Source organism: Solanum dulcamara, chromosome 11 (genome assembly GCF_947179165.1).
Source record: "Solanum dulcamara chromosome 11, daSolDulc1.2, whole genome shotgun sequence".
Taxonomy (NCBI): domain Eukaryota; kingdom Viridiplantae; phylum Streptophyta; class Magnoliopsida; order Solanales; family Solanaceae; genus Solanum; species Solanum dulcamara.
Window position 1 is genome coordinate 49,884,274 of NC_077247.1, and position 18,347 is coordinate 49,902,620.

The following is an 18,347-nucleotide window of genomic DNA, read 5'->3' on the forward strand; positions in this document are numbered from 1 at the left end:
ATTAACAAAGGATTGATGTGCGCATGGGTGACTAATTAGGGACAAGCAATAGTAGTGGATGTGGCTAGAAAAGACTAGGTGGGAGGGTGGGTAGGTGGCATATGGGATTGAGTTCCATGAAGAAGGATAGTAATTAACATGTTATGTTTTGATTCCCATCCCTACAAGCAAGCAAACTATAGATCTTCTGATGCTGAAATTTTATCTACCTAACCACTCTCAATATTAGAACGACAATAATAAATATTGAGTGAAATTTTATAAATAAAATTTGAAGAGGGTAAATTATGCAAATTTTATCTCATGAAGATAGAGAGGCTGTTTTCGAAATAGTACCTCAATATTATGGAAAAAAAAATCTCTCAATATCTCCTTTTTTTTTCTTGAAAAATTATGTTAGTTTATTTATTTATTTATAATTCCAACAATTTTCAATATATTTATAGTTATGTCCTAGAAAAGAAAATGACAGAACTCCGCGATTTACTCTTTCAACAACAAAGCCACCTATACGCCAACAAAACATTTACAACACTACTTATAACATTAACCCATTAAATGTCATTTGTCTATGTTTTAGTAGTGGAGTATAGTTCTCATCATTTTCTATTTTTAATTATAAAAACTAATTCACTGGGATATTCTATTTCTTAAATTCTTTGCTCTTTTTATATTGTTACTATTATTTTGTTTGGTCCCTCGTTATCGATAAATTCTTATCTAGTCCTCATAATTTTTGACTAAGCATATTTCAACCTTTAATTACCTGAAATGTGCCTTTTTGATGTTTTTGATTTTAGATTATTTTTTATTGAACTATATTACTCTTAAATATGGAGTAATACTATAAATTTAATATAAAACATCGATAATTGAGTGGTTTAACACGTACTAATTTTTTAAAAATTGTGGAGATTCACTATCGAAAGAATAAAAAATGCACATATTAATTAATTAAAGATTAAATGTGCGACAAATATCAAAATTTGTTCATATTTAAGGGAATAAAAGTGCCATTTTCCCTATTATTTCTGAATATGAATTCCATCCCCCCCCCCTCACACCCCCTCACACCCCCTCACACCCCTCCCCCTCCACCCTTACTCCCCCTCAATTTGTAGTCTCTATGTGTCCATGTTCTTTGTAAACTAACCTCAACCCCTTTCTTTTTGTGAGGTTTTCGTGGTTGTCCACCTCTAACTTCTCGCTTTTCTCTCTTTCCCTTCTTGGCCTAATTCTTCTTCTTCAAATCTATTTTTGTATCATTTCCCTCTTTTCTCTTTCTTTCCCTTTTCATTTCTCACATTATCCCTCTTTGGCCTTTCTTCTTCTTCATTTCAAACTATTGTTATTGCATGGTTGGTTTCTTGGTTATTACATTTTTATTATGTCTAGGTTACTTAAAGGAAGATGATGGGCAATGCAGCTGGAAGTTGAGGAGAATTAATACCCCTTTCTTTTCTATCAGCAGATTTTATCAAGAAAGGTATTCTACATAACCCCAAGACAGAAACAAGAAAAAAGATTCAATCTTTACATTATGCAATTTCTGTCTGTATGTATGTTAAAAGGGGTAATTAAAGATCATTTTTTATTATTTTGGTTGCATTTTGTTTTGTTAGGCAAAGGAATTGGTTCTTCACATTTAAGTGCTGCTGCTTCTATCTGTATTCTATTTCATATCTGAACAGAGGGTTGTTGTTGCATTCGGGCTTTATATACTCTTCTATGGGAACCAAAATGAAGGGGATCTACAAATACATTTCTAATATTTTTGGTAATTGCCTTTTTTCCCCTTTAGCCCCATATCCCTAATTTTTTAATTTTTGAGTTAATTTTTTGACTGGAAGGAAATTGGATTGTGATTACAGTTGTGAAGGAGAGGGAGATAGAAATTGGATTTCCAACTGATGTTAAGCATGTGGCACATATTGGTTGGGATGGACAATTAGGCAATGCACCTAGTTGGGTATGTTTTTAGTTTTTTCATCATTCTTTGGTCCACATTTTTTTTATATCTGCCCTTTTCCAAATTCATCATTTTGTATAAAAATTCCTCTTTTTTTTTTCTACTCATAGACCTAATATTTTGTTTGTTTTGGTTCTTTTTGGAACTTAATAGATGAATGAATTCAAGACTGGGCCTGATTTTGCAGCAACTTCTATTGGTAATTCTGGTTCTGCACATTCTCCATGGGCATCTCAAGGTTAATATTTTGCTTCTAAAGAGAACTCTTCTTTTCCCTCTTGTGTGCTCCTTTCACTACCAATTGTCCTGTGACAAGCCAAGAATAATGACCAAAAGATGTGTTACATATTACTGAGTAGTTTGAATATTTGGAAAGAATCAAGAAAACAAAGCAAGTGTCTGATATGTTGCTTTAAAACATGTGCAGTGTCAATAATCAGACAATGTCCCAATGGCAGTAGGGTTTTATCACGGGTTGAGATGTTGATTGAAATATGATAAACTTGTCCTATGTTCTGTACTAATGTATTGAAAAATCTGTTAAAATGGACAGGACAATTCTTTTTCTTCTTTTTTTAAATATATTTTTTCGTCTTGTTTTGTTTTTCCTTGAAGGGTCTGCATCTCCTAGAAGAATTCAAATTTACATTTTTAAATGTGTGAGGTTTTCAAATGACATATTCTCAAGTGTTATTTGAAATGAACCTAAAATATGGGTTGAAATGAAATGTTATTGCAGTTTGCATTTGAAATCCAAATTATATTAGGTAAATCTAAGCAGGTGCAAAAGTTTAAGCCTGTGAAAATGAATTTACATAGGGCCAAAGTCCTCAATCCAAAGGGACCCTAAGATTCTTTGCCTCAAACCAGGGAAAGCTTTGGACTTATATGTCACAGAAAGGTCTTTAACTTGGCACCAGAAAGGGACAGTTTTTGATGTGCTTTTCTAAAAATAATCTTGGCTGTTGGGCAAATATTGTCTAATACCAGTGACCCTAATATAGTAGTTTCATAACATCTAGATTACCAAGCAATCCTTTGTTAAAAGGTTAAAAAGGAATATATATGTTGTAAATTATTCTTTGAGTCGGAATCATTCAATTGACAGTAATACGAGCATTTCACTCAATTAAGCTTTCATCTTAGTTCTCTTTGAAGTTAAGTTAATCCAGGTTTCATAAAGTATTCTGTGTTTTCCACTCTTGGATAAAAAAGCAAGCAACTAGTGTTTACTAAGATTTATGGCACGCTCCGTTAGATTACCATAATGCATAATCACTTATTTTGACATGTGACATTCAGCGTAAAAATTTGATCAGGGGAGTGCAAGTTTCTTGTTTTTTCTTGAAAGAACTTTTATGCGGAAAAGTTTCTTCAATGCTGACGTGCAGTCTGTTTGTAGGTCATTCAACTTGGTTGCATTGCTTAGTTTATATATTAGAGTGAGAACTATTTTCAAAACCTTTCCATATTCTACTTAAAGTAGTTCATAAATGAATATTTAAAATTTCGTATGATGGACTGATTTCTTATGCCAACTTTTGGAGTTTCTTGATATGAGTTGATTCACAAAATAAGCCGAAAGTTTGTTATAGTAGAAGTACTGATCCTCATTTTCTGTGAATACTTATTTTTATAGTTTTTATCGCATCTTTTTGACAGATTACACAGAGTCAATTAGACAGCAACCAGCATCTGATCTTTACAGGGACGTAACACCTACAGCGGGTCCTAAGAAACAAAAGCGGAGGAAACCCAAGTCGACATCCTCTCCCAGGTCTGGTTCATCATCCTCATCAAGGTCATCACGAGCAGAAAAATCCAAGACTAAATTTGTCGAAGGCAATGCTAAACCACTAAACATAGAAGTGGCTTAATGTTACAAACATGTAGTTTAAACTGCGGAGAATTCTGTCATTGCCTAGCTATCGGATTTGTTCATAGTCCTCACGGAAGGATCGACGAGAAAGGCGAGGAGGGTATAGAAACTTGAGTAGATGTAGAGAGTGTTACACTGCAAATGTTATAAAGTAATATGGAAGAAAACCAAAAAGTAGTAGGAGGGCTTAGAGATACACACGGTGAAAAACTTAAAGCTTCCAAAACCAGGACAATGTTTTGGGAGAATTATAAATTCTTTTTCCTTTTTTCTATTTATTTTTCTCTTAGTTTTATCGTTCCTCTTCTTGGAACTACAACGAGGAAGGATCGTGTAAAGAGTTGAATTGTTTAGTCTATTGGTTGAAGATTGTACTAATGCTAATTATTTGATTTGAAAAATCGCCAGGGATTCTCCCATACTCCTATTTTCCTCAGTTTCATTATTCTTTTTGTGGATAGGTTATTGTTTTGACATCAATATTTCCAATAGAATGTTGCAGTTCATGTTCCTTTGCATAAAATCATCTAACAATATGGCCTAACCCCATTGGGGAAGAGACTGTTTTTCTTAAATCTATGATTCATGTTTCTCTCACTCTGTTTACCGAAAAAATGGAGCTGGAAAAAGGGTAAGAAAAACATGATTTGGACATTGATTCAAAATTATTATTTCATGATGAATTCAATTCTTAAACTTCTTGGACGTTAAGGATCTAAGGGCAAAATGGTCATGTAATTTATAATCAAAATAGAAGATAATTAATGAAAAATAAAAGTAAAAAGATTGAATAACCGTTGGTAGTTTGGTCCCGCCATTTCAGTCGTAGCTTACATGGAGGAAAAAACTTTCATCTGAGTTCTGACCAAGTCTTCACTTAATTCAAGATTATCATCCCAAATGTCTCTTTTTTCTCCTTTTTCCCAAATCTTGAAATCCAATTGACACTATTCAAAATTTGGAGAAAATAATGAAGATGGTCTCAAAATCCATAATCTTTTACATAATCTTGTTTTCTATCAATATTAAGGCACAAGATTATGATGGTACATTACCACCTGCAGAAAATAACTGCAATGGTATTTTTTTATCCTATGTATTCATCTCTAGGACGAAAGAGCTTCCCCACGTAAAGAATGCAACTGCACAAGCCTGGGCCTTTAAGGCTACGGCAACAGTACTTAATGCAGGTATATATGAGCTTAAGAACTGGAAAATCTTCATTGGGTTTCAAAATCGCGAGCTTTTAGTCTCAGCTAGTAATGCTGTTTTATTAAGTGGTGATGATTTCCCGGCTCCTGTTGGAAATGGAACTTACCTAGCTGGCTATCCTCAGACTGATTTGAAAACGTCGATTGATACTGCTGGTGATGTTACAAAAATTCAAGCAGAGATTGAGTTAACAGGTACACAATTTGGAATCAAGCCACCAGGTTATCCCATGCCTAAAACTATTAAACTTTTCAATGATGGATACAAATGTCCAGCAGCAAAACGCAAAGGTAAGTGTGTAACTCAGCTATGTCAATAAGCATTTTTGTCGCGAATCTTGATTGAAATTCTGAATCTTTGTTTTTGTTTATTGTGTGACAGCAACAAAAATGCATGTCTGTTGCGTGAAAGATCCAAAATTTAAGGTTAAAAATTTCACAACCAAGTATTTCCCACGCCAAAATGGTGATCTTTTTATCTCTTATGATGTTATGCAAGCCTATCCGAATAACTATCAAGCACAAGTGACCATACAAAATAGCAATCCTTTGGGACGCCTTGATCAGTGGAACTTAACTTGGGAATGGATGAGAGGAGAGTTCATATACTCGATGAGGGGTGCATACACTCGCAAGAAAGACTATTCGAATTGTGTCTATGGTGCTGCAGGACAGTACTATAAAGACTTTGATTTTTCTAAAGTTATGAACTGTGAAAAGAAGCCTACCATAGCTGATTTGCCGAGAGAGAGAGCTCAAGATAAAGATGTAGGGATGTTGCCATTCTGCTGCAGGAATGGTAGCATCATGCCCACTGTAATGAATGCAACCAATTCAAAGTCTGTGTTTCAGTTACAAGTCTATAAGCTTCCACCAGATTTGAATCTAACAGCTCTTTACCCTCCCGAGAGATGGAAAATCGTTGGTCTTCTTAATCCGGATTATAAATGTGGACAAGCCTTAAGAGTAGACGAAACACAATTCAAGGATCCAAGTGGACTTCAAGCTACTGTCACAGCTATTGCAAGTTGGCAAATAGTCTGCAATATCACAAAGCCAAAAGATAGAGCGAACCGGTGCTGTGTTTCATACAGTGCCTATTACAATGATTCTGCAATCCCCTGCAACACTTGTGCATGTGGTTGTGACAATTCTGTCAAATGCAGTCAAAATGCACCAGGACTGCTTCTTCCTCCAGAAGCACTTCTGGTGCCATTCGCAAACAGAAGAGAGAAATCCGTGTATTGGGCTAAACTAAAGCACTATCATGTCCCTAAGCAGTTACCTTGTGGCGACAACTGTGGGGTTAGCATAAATTGGCATATCGATTCAAACTACAAATCAGGATGGACTGCTAGAATTACTCTGTTCAATTGGGGAGAAATTAATTTCGTGGACTGGTTTGTTGGAATTCAGTTCAAGAAAACCGGTTCTGGCTTTGCACAAGCTTATTCTTTCAATGGAACTTTGCTTCGAAACATGAATGACACAGTTTTCTTGAAAGGACTACCTGGTTTAAATTACTTGATGGCAGAAGCAGATGGACCAAAACCTGGAGACCCTAGAGTACCCGGAAAGCAACAATCTGTTCTTAAATTTAATAAGAACCACTTAAAAGGCATTGATATATTAAAGGGGGATGGATTTCCAACAAAGTTGCTATTCAATGGGGAAGAATGTGCACTTCCCACTCATCTTTTAGCAGCAGATGGAAGAAAATGGCGTGCAAAATCTTGGGTAATCACCATCATAACATTGTTAACCTTCATGCTGATGCTAAAAGACCTGCAATGATCGAAAGGCGATCATGTTTTTGGCTTGTACTTTTCAAGTAAATGGAAGGAGATTCTCAAGTGAAGCTTATAGTTGACACTCTACCTGGGGAAGTTTCCGTTTCTAACCTCACATTAGTATAGAACCATATCCAAATATGATAAACGGATTGATAATCTCAGTGTTAACAACACAAGAATCACGTTTTGAGGAGTGATTCTTGTGGCTGCGCGCTGCAAATTAATGTACATTGAAGCTTATTAAAGCACCAAAAGACTGCAAAAGGAAAAAAAGAAGAAGAAAGAGTTGTTTCATCCAAGAACATAGCTTATTCGTACCAAATTTGGAGGATCATAAGCAGGCATGGCTTTATTTGTATCTTTAAAAGAGAAAGTATGCAGTTTGTAAGCTAAGCTCCATTTATCATATGCTTTTTCCAAATTGTGTGAACAATACTTTCTATTTCATGGCAAAGGGAAAACTCCTTATGATTACAATTGCTGTGTTATCGATCTCGTGTCCGTGTTCTGTGCTTTTAGATAGACACAATGGCCAGGAAAAACCTTACCCGCAGCTGCGCCTAGTGTCTGCACTAGACACATGTATCTTGCATATAAACTTCTATGATACGTGATACGTATTTGCACTTAAAATTTGTGATTTTCTATGATTAATTGTTTGATTTGGTGCAAACACCGAAGGTGGATAAGTATATTTATTTTGAACAAGTTGTATTGTTGTAGTAAATTAGTAATCCATGGAAGCAAGAGCACAAACACATGTAGATTAAAAGTTGCAACATCAACCAAACAACTGATCATCTTCTTATTAATGTTATCATCTCTCATTAATATTACAATTACAAAGCAGAAACAGAGAGCCAAACATCAGAACACAGCTGAAAGCTTATGTTTAATAATCAATCAAATTAGAATTATAAAGGGCAAAAAATTCAAAAGAATAGTATTACTTCATCATTAATCAAAATAAGTACGTAGACTGAAAAAAAGTAGAAGATAAAGAACAAATGTTTGAATACAGAAATAGAATTTGAAGAATTAGTCATATCTTATTTGAATGCAGAAATAGAGATCACTGAGGCAAGTTGAATAAGAGGAAACTGCAATCCGTTAATTAAATTTTAATGTATTGTATTGTATTGTCAAATTAATTCGCGTTTACTCAATGATGAAAAGTGCCATTTGTAATGAATGCGATCGCGTTGTCACCTTATTTATTTTTCTCATCTTGCCCTTGATTATTACTTCCTCAGGTATTACTATTTGGGAAGTCAAATAAGTTTTTTTTTACTACTGAAGAAAATAATTTAAAATTGGGAATAAATTATTTAATTTTGAGTTTTCCACGTGTGTTTCAGTTAAAATTAAGGGTAAATTTGTGCTAAAGTATAATGAGGGAATGTTTGGACCGAAAATATAATGGAAAGGGTATATTTGAACCAAAAGTATAACGAAGAGTATATTTAAACTATTTCTGATCCTACAAAGATATATTTGACCATTTTCAGTTAAATCAAACACAGTTTACAAGGTAATCATATTCATTTCACTAGTCTATAATGTATTCACACTCGCATATATATATATATATATCACGAATTACATTGTAGAAATCATCGTCTAGGTCATACCTTGTTACATAATATTGTTCCAACACTTCCGGGGAGAAGAAAAACAAGTTTTTTTTTTATCTACGTAAAATGACTCAATCTAATTCCTTCAACTCAATTTTCTCAAACTTTTTTTTTAAGAAAAAATTATTAATCATGTTGACTTGTAGTATTTTTCATGTAGTTTTCAGATATGTAATTTTATTTTAAAATATCCGAAGAAGCTATATCTGAATTCATAGTCAAAAGTAAGTGTTTTGACCCTCATACTCCGAATACCTTCACATAAACTGAGACAAATGTAGTATTAATTTATTGATTCAATTTAATACCCTTCATTCTACATTTTTAATATAATAACTCTACACTGTATTCTATTTTTTCTTTGTAATATTGTAAGCTTATTCCTCATATTGTTGGTGAATAGCATTCTAAAATAATAAAAAATATGATACATTATGATATGATTCGTAACAAACCTCCAAACGAGTTGTAAGTCAATATCTAACAACCCTAACATGGTAGACATTGGCTTTATAGTTGAAGTGCATGATGTATGCATAGGAAAAAAAAATTACAACACAAACTGATATTTCTGTCTAATAAATCATGAACTAGAAGCACAAGATGTATGTGCCCTAGTAGAGTTGAACATACCTCCATGTCAGAATTGTTTTCGAAAATATATATTATCAGCAAGTTGGTTCAAAAACTATGGTTATTAAAAAACTATTGGAGGAAAACATTATTCAAAAAATACATTATAATTTTTCTACATTTACTGGTTGGTCCAGAAAATATTTTTTCTACAAAAATAAGTTTCTTATCAATAAGAAAAATTACTTACTTGATAAAAGTAAGAAAAACAAGTTTTATAAATAGACTTCTAAGCCCATTGCTTCCTTCCCACTCGATTGACCCGTAAGGCAGTAACCTCACCCCTATTTTTTTTTTATTGAAGGTGATTTTAAAACAAAGCTGATTTTAATGCCACACATTCAAACTCATAAGGGGGGGACTTTAACTTGAAGGTGACTTGCATACATTTCTCCGTTGAACATGTCTTGATGGACATCTACTACAACTAATTAGTATTTTAATGTACTCTGTAATTAAACGAACATTACCATTTATTAGCCACCATATATATATATATATATATATATATATATATAGCTATCTTATCTTACAAGTTCTTTCACATAATTAATACTAGTAATAAAGTGTCAATTCGACAACAATGATCCTGAGGCTAATTATTCGACACCAATAATTTTTTCAGTTGCATGATTAATTTTCTCTATTTTTTTTAAAGGCAGAACCCATCGACAACCTCCTAAAGCTGACACGATTTTTCACTTAGGCACCTCAAATAAATTCTGTGCATTTTGAACACCTAAGATAAAGTCGAACTGTGTCATTTTGACACTTTTTGCTGACTTGACAACTTGTGTGATTTTCACTCCAAATAAGCGCGTGAAAAGCCTAAAAAGTCATATTTTTTTGTTTTCTTTTTATTTTTTATTATTTCCTCCTTCTTCTTTATCTTCTTTCTTCTTCTTCATTTTTTTTCTATCTTCTTTATTTAATATTCTACCATTAACGAATCTTTCACACTTATATCTTGTTCATCGAAAAAAATGAAGACCACCGCTAGGGCTGTTCACAGTTTTGGTTAAAACCAAAACCAAACCGAAAATTTAACCAAACCGAATAAAAAAACCGACATTCAGTTTGGTTTGGTTTGGTTTTAAATTTGAATAACCGATAATATTTGGTTTGGTTATGGTTATAGAAAAAAATAACCGAATAAATAACCGAACCAAACCGATAATTATATACTTAAAATTTATAATTATTTATATGTATAATATTAGTTTTTCATAAATAATTAAAGATATTTTATACGTTTTAATTATTAATTTAATATTAATATACTTATTTTTAAGGCCCAACAATCCAAACCCAACTCTCAAGCCCAATTATAAATTCTAATAAACACTAAACAGCGGTCCAAGTCCAACAATCCAATCCCATTAGCCCAACTCTCAAGCCCAATTCTAAATCCTAAATTTCTAATAAGCACTAAGCACTTGAGCAGCACGCAGCAACATAAAGTAAAAGTTAAAATTTTAAAACCCTAGTATCTGTTTTCCTTTTATATTTTTGTTCCTCTCACGTTGGTTTCTCACAAAGTCACAGACTCACAGTCATAGACTAACAGTGAAGGCTCAAGAGCAACCTCAACTCCTCAACCCCAAGTATAAGATTGTCAAATTTTGAGAAGGTTTGTAAGGAGTTTTTCAAATTTTAAATTGATTTTAAGTTGTTTTCTTTTTTTTCCGAATGTTTAAGTTGTTTCATTTTCTGTTTTGAACCTCTGTGGGTCGTGAGAAAAAAAGAGCTTCATAAGAATTTGAAGAATGTAGAGAGAGAATATTTGAATTATCTCGGCTAGTCATAAACCGAATAACCAAATCAAACCGAACCAAACCGACAATAACCAAACCCGTGGTTATTATTTTACTTGGTTTGGTTATGGTTTTAGACATTTAATAACCGATTAAATTGGGTTGGTTATGGTTTTAATCAATAATCGACCCAAACCGAACCATGAACACCCCTAACCACCGCCATTCTCTAAGAATATGTGACATTTATTTTTTGTATAAAATCAAAAACAAATTTTAAATTCTTAAAAAATCAGCCCAAAAAATATATTCATGAAAAATCATTTTCTTTTCAAGATTTTATCCCAACATGTTACTATATCAATGTAATTATAGATCTGAGATATTAATCAAAGTTGACAAAAACAAAAGAAAGAAGAAAAAGTTCATCTAGAGAAGAAATAAAATCTGGGTTTCAAGAATTTTTTTACTAATACTTCATTTTTTTGGTCAACGATTATACAAATTTGTTAATCTAATGCTCGGTGCATTTCATTTGCAAAAGTAAAAAGTTACCGTTTTAGTCCATTAATTTAAGATTTTACCCATCCATATTGTATTTTTTTCATTGCAATTCTTTTGGTTAACAACTATTAGCATTTTGGTGTATAATTAATGTGTAGCTTCTTGTTCTTGATTTCTATCCATGAACCTTAAATGAATTAATTTTTTTTTTAAAAAAAGGTAAAAAGGTGGAGTGGATGATGGTCACTGGTGATGGAACTCTAATGGCTAAAGGGCATTCCGGTGCACTAAAGCTCCCGCTATGCGCAGAGTTTGGGGAAGGGCCCGACCACAAAAGTCTATTGTACGCAGCCTTAGAAAATAGTTTTTTTCTTTTTTTAATGAAAAATAGTTTTTTCTTTACTTTTTTGAATAATTTATTTTTAATTATTATTTTATACCCAAATGCCACATGTCATCTTTTAATTAGTCATCATGCCACTGTAATACACACTTTATAATTTTAGTTATTTGTCAAAAAGTTATCAAAATGACACAGCGGGGCCTAAGATAAGATGTCTAAAATGAACAAAGTCTAGTTAAAGCGTTTAAGTGAAAATTAATATCAACTTTAAGAGGCCACCGATAAATTCAACCCTTTTCTAAATATAAAATTCCGTTGTGATAATGATACCAAACAATAATGATAGTACTACGGTTTAGGTTAATATGCTTTTATAACACGTACCATTCTAGTTTTGGAAATTTAATATTTGGAGAGCATTAATATCCAAGCCATATTGCAGCAGAAAGAAAAAAGGCATGGTAGCATAGTAGAATGGTCCAATTTCAGTTATGATGATATATTCGTTGCATTAATGTATTGAGACACTCCTTTGAAAATTGTTTGCTCAGTAGTCGTAAACTTGATCATTAATACGACCTAAATTCTTAATTACGGTACTCCTCAAAGTATTTCATATCGACCTATTCAAAACAAGTCCTTATTTGGTAAAAAATAAAATCCTCATAGCTCTTCTATCAATTAGTCAACCAATGATGAGATATACTTTCTTCGTCTCAATTTACGTGGCTTAGTTGAATTTTTGAGATTCAAACTTTTAAACTTTGACGGTAAATTTGGAGATAGAAGCTTTAAATTTTTTAAAATAAAACTTATATATTTGAAAAACTATGTAAAATGTACTATAAATCACAATACTTAAAGCTATATTTTAAAAAAAATTGATCAAGAAAAACTTGAGTGATGCCACATAAATTGAGACAGAGGAAGACAAGGAGTATCACTTTAGCAGGAAAAAATTGTCCCAAAATAAGTATAATCTTAAAAATCTAAGACAATTATTACTAGTAGTAAATTTTTTCAACTATATTCTAGTTTTAGCAAACTTTTTCTTTGAAACATCTAATAAATATTAGTAACTTAGCAAACCATACCTTATATTTATTATTTTTCTTAATTAATGATCATGAAATAAGCTAAAACTACACTTATTTTGGGACAGACGAACCAAAAATTATTTGTGCATGTTGCTGACTCTAACAATAACTGATTGCATGTTATGGGAAGATTTCTGATTTATACCAGTTAAGTTCCTTCTTAAAATATCCATATATATGCTTCTCAAATTGCAGATGATTATAACTTGGAGCTCAAGTACTAATTACTTGAGAAGTGACCAATATAATCACAATTTCCTCTGTGCTATATCTGCAAAAGAAAATAACGTGACCCTGCTACGTTTCTGGTGAACAAATCATGAAATATATACAAGTTTGATATTGGGACATGACAGAGCTAATAAAAGAAAGATTGCAACTCTTAAATGGTAGTAGTATATTGTTCGATCCGTTGTCTGCACAAGAAACAAAACTGGTTGGAGTACTGAAATCAATCTCCGGTGTGCGTGTCGATCGAAAAATTAAATTACACTTACTGTAAAAAAAAATGTACTGATAAATCGATTTCGGAATTGAATTGATGGAGAGGAGATACAGAGACCACAAATATTGCAATACTGTTATGATTTGTGTCGTGTTATTGCATTTCATTCCCCACATATATAATCGTGATTTGCAGGAAAGAATATTTGAATTTGTCCGAAGATCAAAAACTTAAATGTGTTGGGGGTTGATCATCCAAATCGCGATAATAATAATTAAGAAATTTGAGCACTAATATATTATAGGCTAGACAAGTAAGAGAATTTGAGACCACCCACCTCTAAGCAATTCTTGTAAATCACCCAATAGGAAATTACACTAATGACCTTGCAAAGTGGGTGGTCTAAAACTTTTGTCCTGCTTGCCTTATGGATAATATTTTTAAGATCAAAAGTCAAATTGTAAATTAACATAGAACAAGCAAGGTCCAATATTCAAGACCCATCAACCTCTAAGACATTCTTGTTACTCAACTTGAGAAAATTACACTCAATAACCTTTAAAATAGACGATTTAAAACTTTTAACCTCCTTTTGTCTCTATAAATGTACCTTCAGTAGTCAAAGTCAAAACTTGTTGATCTTGTAATTATGCCCATGAAGTGAGCAAAATAAAAAAATCATACTCACAAATCCACTTTCAAAGTTATTCTTAGAAATCATACTATGTATTATATATTATTTATTTATTTTTAAAAAGGAGAAGTACCTTAGTTAAGATTTAGAGACGATGTGGGGGTGTTGCTCATTTGAAGAGTTCTCCTGTCACGACCCAAACTGAGCCGTGAGTGGCACCCACACTTAACCTTCTGGGTGGGAGAACCAACGATACAAACCCCAACTAGTAACAATAACGCGGAAACTTAAATAAATATATTTTTCCCCAAAATCTGAAAGTCATCACATTAAGGACATCTAATTTCTAAAACTAAGTCTGGAAGTATCAAACACTAAAATAAACAAATAACAAAATGTGTCCGAAAACTAAAGACACCATGTCATAACCGGGAGAATTCATCACGAGCTAGAAGGATAGCTCACCCTGAAATCCGATGATCTTGAGACTGACTAGAGCTGAGGTCGAGTCGAAGTCTGTGGAACACTCGCTGCACTCCACAAAATAAAACAAGAAAGATACAAGTAGGGGTCAGTACAGGACAACATGTACTGAGTAGGTATCATCGGTCGACTCAAAATAGAAATCAATATACATAAAATAATAGTGGGAAATCAACAACAACACTTAACAGGTGGCAACCAACAAACAGTTACATAACCGGTCAACAATATCAAGATCACACATGAGGACTCAAGCCTCCACACCACACTCTTCGAAATATGAGTTTTTGGAGATTGGGTAGCATTAAGTAATTTTAATTTATTTCCCTTTAATATTACCGTGCCGGAACATGACACCCGATCCAAATATACTGTGTCGGAACGTGACACCCGATCCAAATATACCGTGTCGGAACGTGACACCCGATCCAAATATGCCGTGTCGGAACGTGACACCCGATCCAAATGTAATTAATTTATCATTCCTTATGATTATATTCCACTTCATTAACAATATTTCATCAAGCCTTCTTTATTCAAGGCACCATTTTTGATAAGGCAAGTTCAAGATTATAGATTTTATGGCCTCGGGATTTTAGACCAATCACAATAACATATCAACCATCCAGACCACAACAATTAAATGCGTAGTAAACTTCACACATATTACTCGATGAATATCAATCACTATTAAGAGTCTATCTATGATGTAGAATAAAACCATAACCTACCTCCACCGAAGAACCAAAGTCAAGCAAGCTAATTCACCGGTGATTTCCCTTTCTTCGATGCCTCAAAACGTTTCCAATCTATCAAGTATACCATACTTATAAGTAAACAAGTTTGTAGACCTCCATACTATATATATGTTTAACCTAGACCCAACAACTCACCAAATTCTATTATCAATTTCCTAAAACTCAAGCCTAGGGTTAGGTCTTAATTCCTCCAAATAATATAACTTTGATGGATTTCATATAAACACTACATCTAATATTTAATTACATATCTCAATATGTCAAAACTTGAATTACAATATTATGACCATAAGAACAATTTTGAATCAACAACAACATTACGTAAATTAACATCTAAACCGAATGAAAATAATATAATAATAACATTCTAATAATGCCTAGGTACCCTGGAACACAAATAATGCGCTGACTATATATATGTTTACATAACTTAGAAATTAGCATGCAGAATGCTATATGTAACAATCCCATACACTTCTTACTCTTATGGTAGTCATTACCTATCAACATATGCATACAGAGAAATTTAATTTGGTGGAAAAAAAAAATTTCTTACCTGAAGTCGTTTTCACTATCCGCCGCCGCACAATTGCAGTTGCCTCTTTTTTTTTTTTTTTTTCTTTCCTTTATGTATTAATATTCATAAACCCTATCCTTTTATTTTAATAATTGGTATAGAGTATTAATTAAATTATCAACTTAACCCACTAACTAAATTAGTTATTTAAACTTACCCCTCAACTAATTAACCGTAGTTACCGAATAGTTCAAAATATCCAATTAAAAATTTACGGAGTGAGTCTTTTATGAAATAAAAATTCTTAATACTCAAAATGACCTGATGGGTCGTTACAATAGATACCAATTTACCCACCGTTCGTCCCCGAACGGTCAAAAGAAGAGTAAGGGTTGAAAAGGGTACCTGACTCGACAAATAAATGTGGATATCTTTCACGCATATCAGTCTCAATCTCCCAAGTGGACTCCTCAACAGGACGATTCCTCCACTGGACCTTCACAGACGCAATCTCCCTCGATCTCAACTTGCGAACCTCCCTATCAAGAATAGCCACAGGCTCCTCCTCATAAGACAAATTCTCATCAAGCAAGACCGAATCCCAGCGAATAATATAGTTACCATTACCATGATATTTCTTTAACATAGACACATGAAACACTGGGTGCACCCCAAACAAACCTGGAGGTAAAGCCAACTCATAGGCCACCTCTCCAACACGCTTAAGGACTTCAAACGGCCCAATATACCTCGGACTAAGCTTACCTCGCTTACCGAATCTCACCACACCCTTCATGGGTGAAACCTTCAACAACACTTGCTCTCCCTCCATAAAATCCATGTCCCTGACCTTTCGGTCTGCATACTCCTTCTGCCTGCTCTGAGCTGCTAAAAGCTTTTCCTGAATAAATTTCACCTTCTCTAGTGATTCCCTCAAAAGATCAGTTCCCCAAGGTCTCACCTCAAACGCGTCAAACCAACTAATAGGAGACCTACATCTCCTTCCATACAATGCCTCAAACGGAGCCATATCAATACTCGAGTGATAGCTATTATTATACGAAAACTCTGCCAAGGGTAGAAATTGATCCCAATGACCACCAAAATCTATCACGCATGCACGAAGCATATCCTCTAGCACTTGAATTGTCCTCTCAGACTGCCCATCGGTCTGAGGGTGAAATGTAGTACTAAGATCCAATCTAGTACCTAACTCGGCATGCAAGGTTCTCCAAAAGTTAGAAGTGAATTGCGTACCTCTATCTGATATGATAGAAACTGGAACTCCATGTAATCGAACAATCTCGCGGATATAGAGTTTGGCTAACTTTTCGGCATCATACGTCACCTTGACTGGAACGAAGTGAGCAGACTTAGTTAACCTATCAACAATCACCCATATTGAATCAAACTTACCTAATGTCTTTGGAAGGCCGACCACAAAATCCATTGCAATCCTTTCCCACTTCCATTCAGGAATGGGCATTCTCTGAAGTGTCCCTCCAGGCCTTTGGTGTTCATATTTTACCTGCTGACAATTTGGACAATAGGCAACAAAATCAGCAATGTCACGTTTCATTCTGCTCCACCAATAATGTTGTCTCAGATCGCGATACATCTTGGTTGCACCAGGATGTATAGAGTACCTCGAACTATGAGCCTCTGCAAGAATAGTCTGAATTAAATTATCAATACGGGGCACACATACCCGCCCCTTAATCCTCAAGATGCCTTCCTCATCGATCACGGCCTCCTTGGCCTCTCCCCGCAAGACCATATCACGAATTCGACTCAGCTTCTCATCTTCAAATTGCTTTTCTTTAATCTTGTCAAGGAAAGAAGATCTTGCCTCCACACAGGCCAAAAATCCTCCCTTCTCAGTTACTTCCAGCCTCATAAAGTCATTAGCCAGAGTTTGAATCTCTCTAGCCAATGGACGTCTGGAAACCTGCAAATGAGCTAAACTCCCCATGCTCCCTGATTTTCTGCTCAAGGCATCAGCCACTACATTAGCTTTTCCTGGATGATAAAGAATAGTGATATCATAGTCCTTTAGCAATTCCATCCACCTCCTCTGCCTCAAGTTCAAGTTTTTCTGAGTGAATACATGTTGTAAACTGCGATGATCTGTATACACTTCACATTTTACCCCATATAGATAATGTCTCCACTGCTTCAATGCAAATACAACCGCAGCCAACTCTAAATCATGGGTGGGGTAATTACGCTCATGCACCTTCAATTGCCTTGAAGCATAGGCAATCACCTTCTTCTCCTGCATTAGCACTGCACCTAAACCAGAATATGATGCATCACAATAAACAATGAAATTCTTACCTTCTACTGGCAGGGCAAGAATTGGTGCAGTAGTCAATAAGGTCTTGAGTTTCAGAAAGCTCTTTTCACACTCATCCGACCATACAAATGGAACTTTCTGCTTGGTCAGATTAGTCAGCTGGGAAGCAATAAAAGCAAATCCCTTGACGAACCGGCGGTAGTAGCTAGCCAAACCAATAAAACTCCTTACCTCTGAGACATTAGTGGGATTTGCCCAACTTTTCACTGCTTCAATCTTCTGGGGATCCACCATCACTCCATCTTTAGAAACCACGTGCCCTAAGAAAGACACTGAATCAAGCCAGAACTCACACTTGGAGAATTTGGCATATAACTTCTTCTCCCTTAACAATCCC

The 18,347-nt window shown here is 34.2% G+C and overlaps 2 protein-coding genes across 2 annotated transcripts; both read left to right on the top strand.

Annotated features, from left to right (window-relative positions):
* The first annotated feature begins 1,163 nt into the window (after positions 1-1,163).
* LOC129873402 (CRIB domain-containing protein RIC10-like) lies at positions 1,164-4,275 on the top strand. The gene is made up of 5 exons (XM_055948490.1): positions 1,164-1,486; positions 1,623-1,777; positions 1,872-1,969; positions 2,123-2,207; positions 3,632-4,275. The coding sequence occupies exons 1-5, from the start codon at positions 1,356-1,358 to the stop codon at positions 3,844-3,846; spliced, it is 684 nt and encodes a 227-aa protein (XP_055804465.1). The 5' UTR covers positions 1,164-1,355; the 3' UTR covers positions 3,847-4,275.
* A 549-nt stretch (positions 4,276-4,824) lies between these two features.
* LOC129872687 (COBRA-like protein 10) lies at positions 4,825-6,853 on the top strand. Its single transcript, XM_055947615.1, has 2 exons — positions 4,825-5,350; positions 5,442-6,853. The coding sequence occupies exons 1-2, from the start codon at positions 4,825-4,827 to the stop codon at positions 6,851-6,853; spliced, it is 1,938 nt and encodes a 645-aa protein (XP_055803590.1).
* The last annotated feature ends 11,494 nt before the right edge of the window (positions 6,854-18,347 follow it).

Coding starts and splice junctions, on each gene's coding strand:
- LOC129873402 (XM_055948490.1), top strand. CDS start 1,356: ATGGTTGGTTTCTTGGTTATTACATTTTTATTATGTCTAGGTTACTTA. Junction 1,487..1,622: donor AGCAGATTTTATCAAGAAAG/GTATTCTACATA, acceptor TTGTTTTGTTAG/GCAAAGGAATTGGTTCTTCA. Junction 1,970..2,122: donor TAGGCAATGCACCTAGTTGG/GTATGTTTTTAG, acceptor GGAACTTAATAG/ATGAATGAATTCAAGACTGG.
- LOC129872687 (XM_055947615.1), top strand. CDS start 4,825: ATGGTCTCAAAATCCATAATCTTTTACATAATCTTGTTTTCTATCAAT. Junction 5,351..5,441: donor TCCAGCAGCAAAACGCAAAG/GTAAGTGTGTAA, acceptor ATTGTGTGACAG/CAACAAAAATGCATGTCTGT.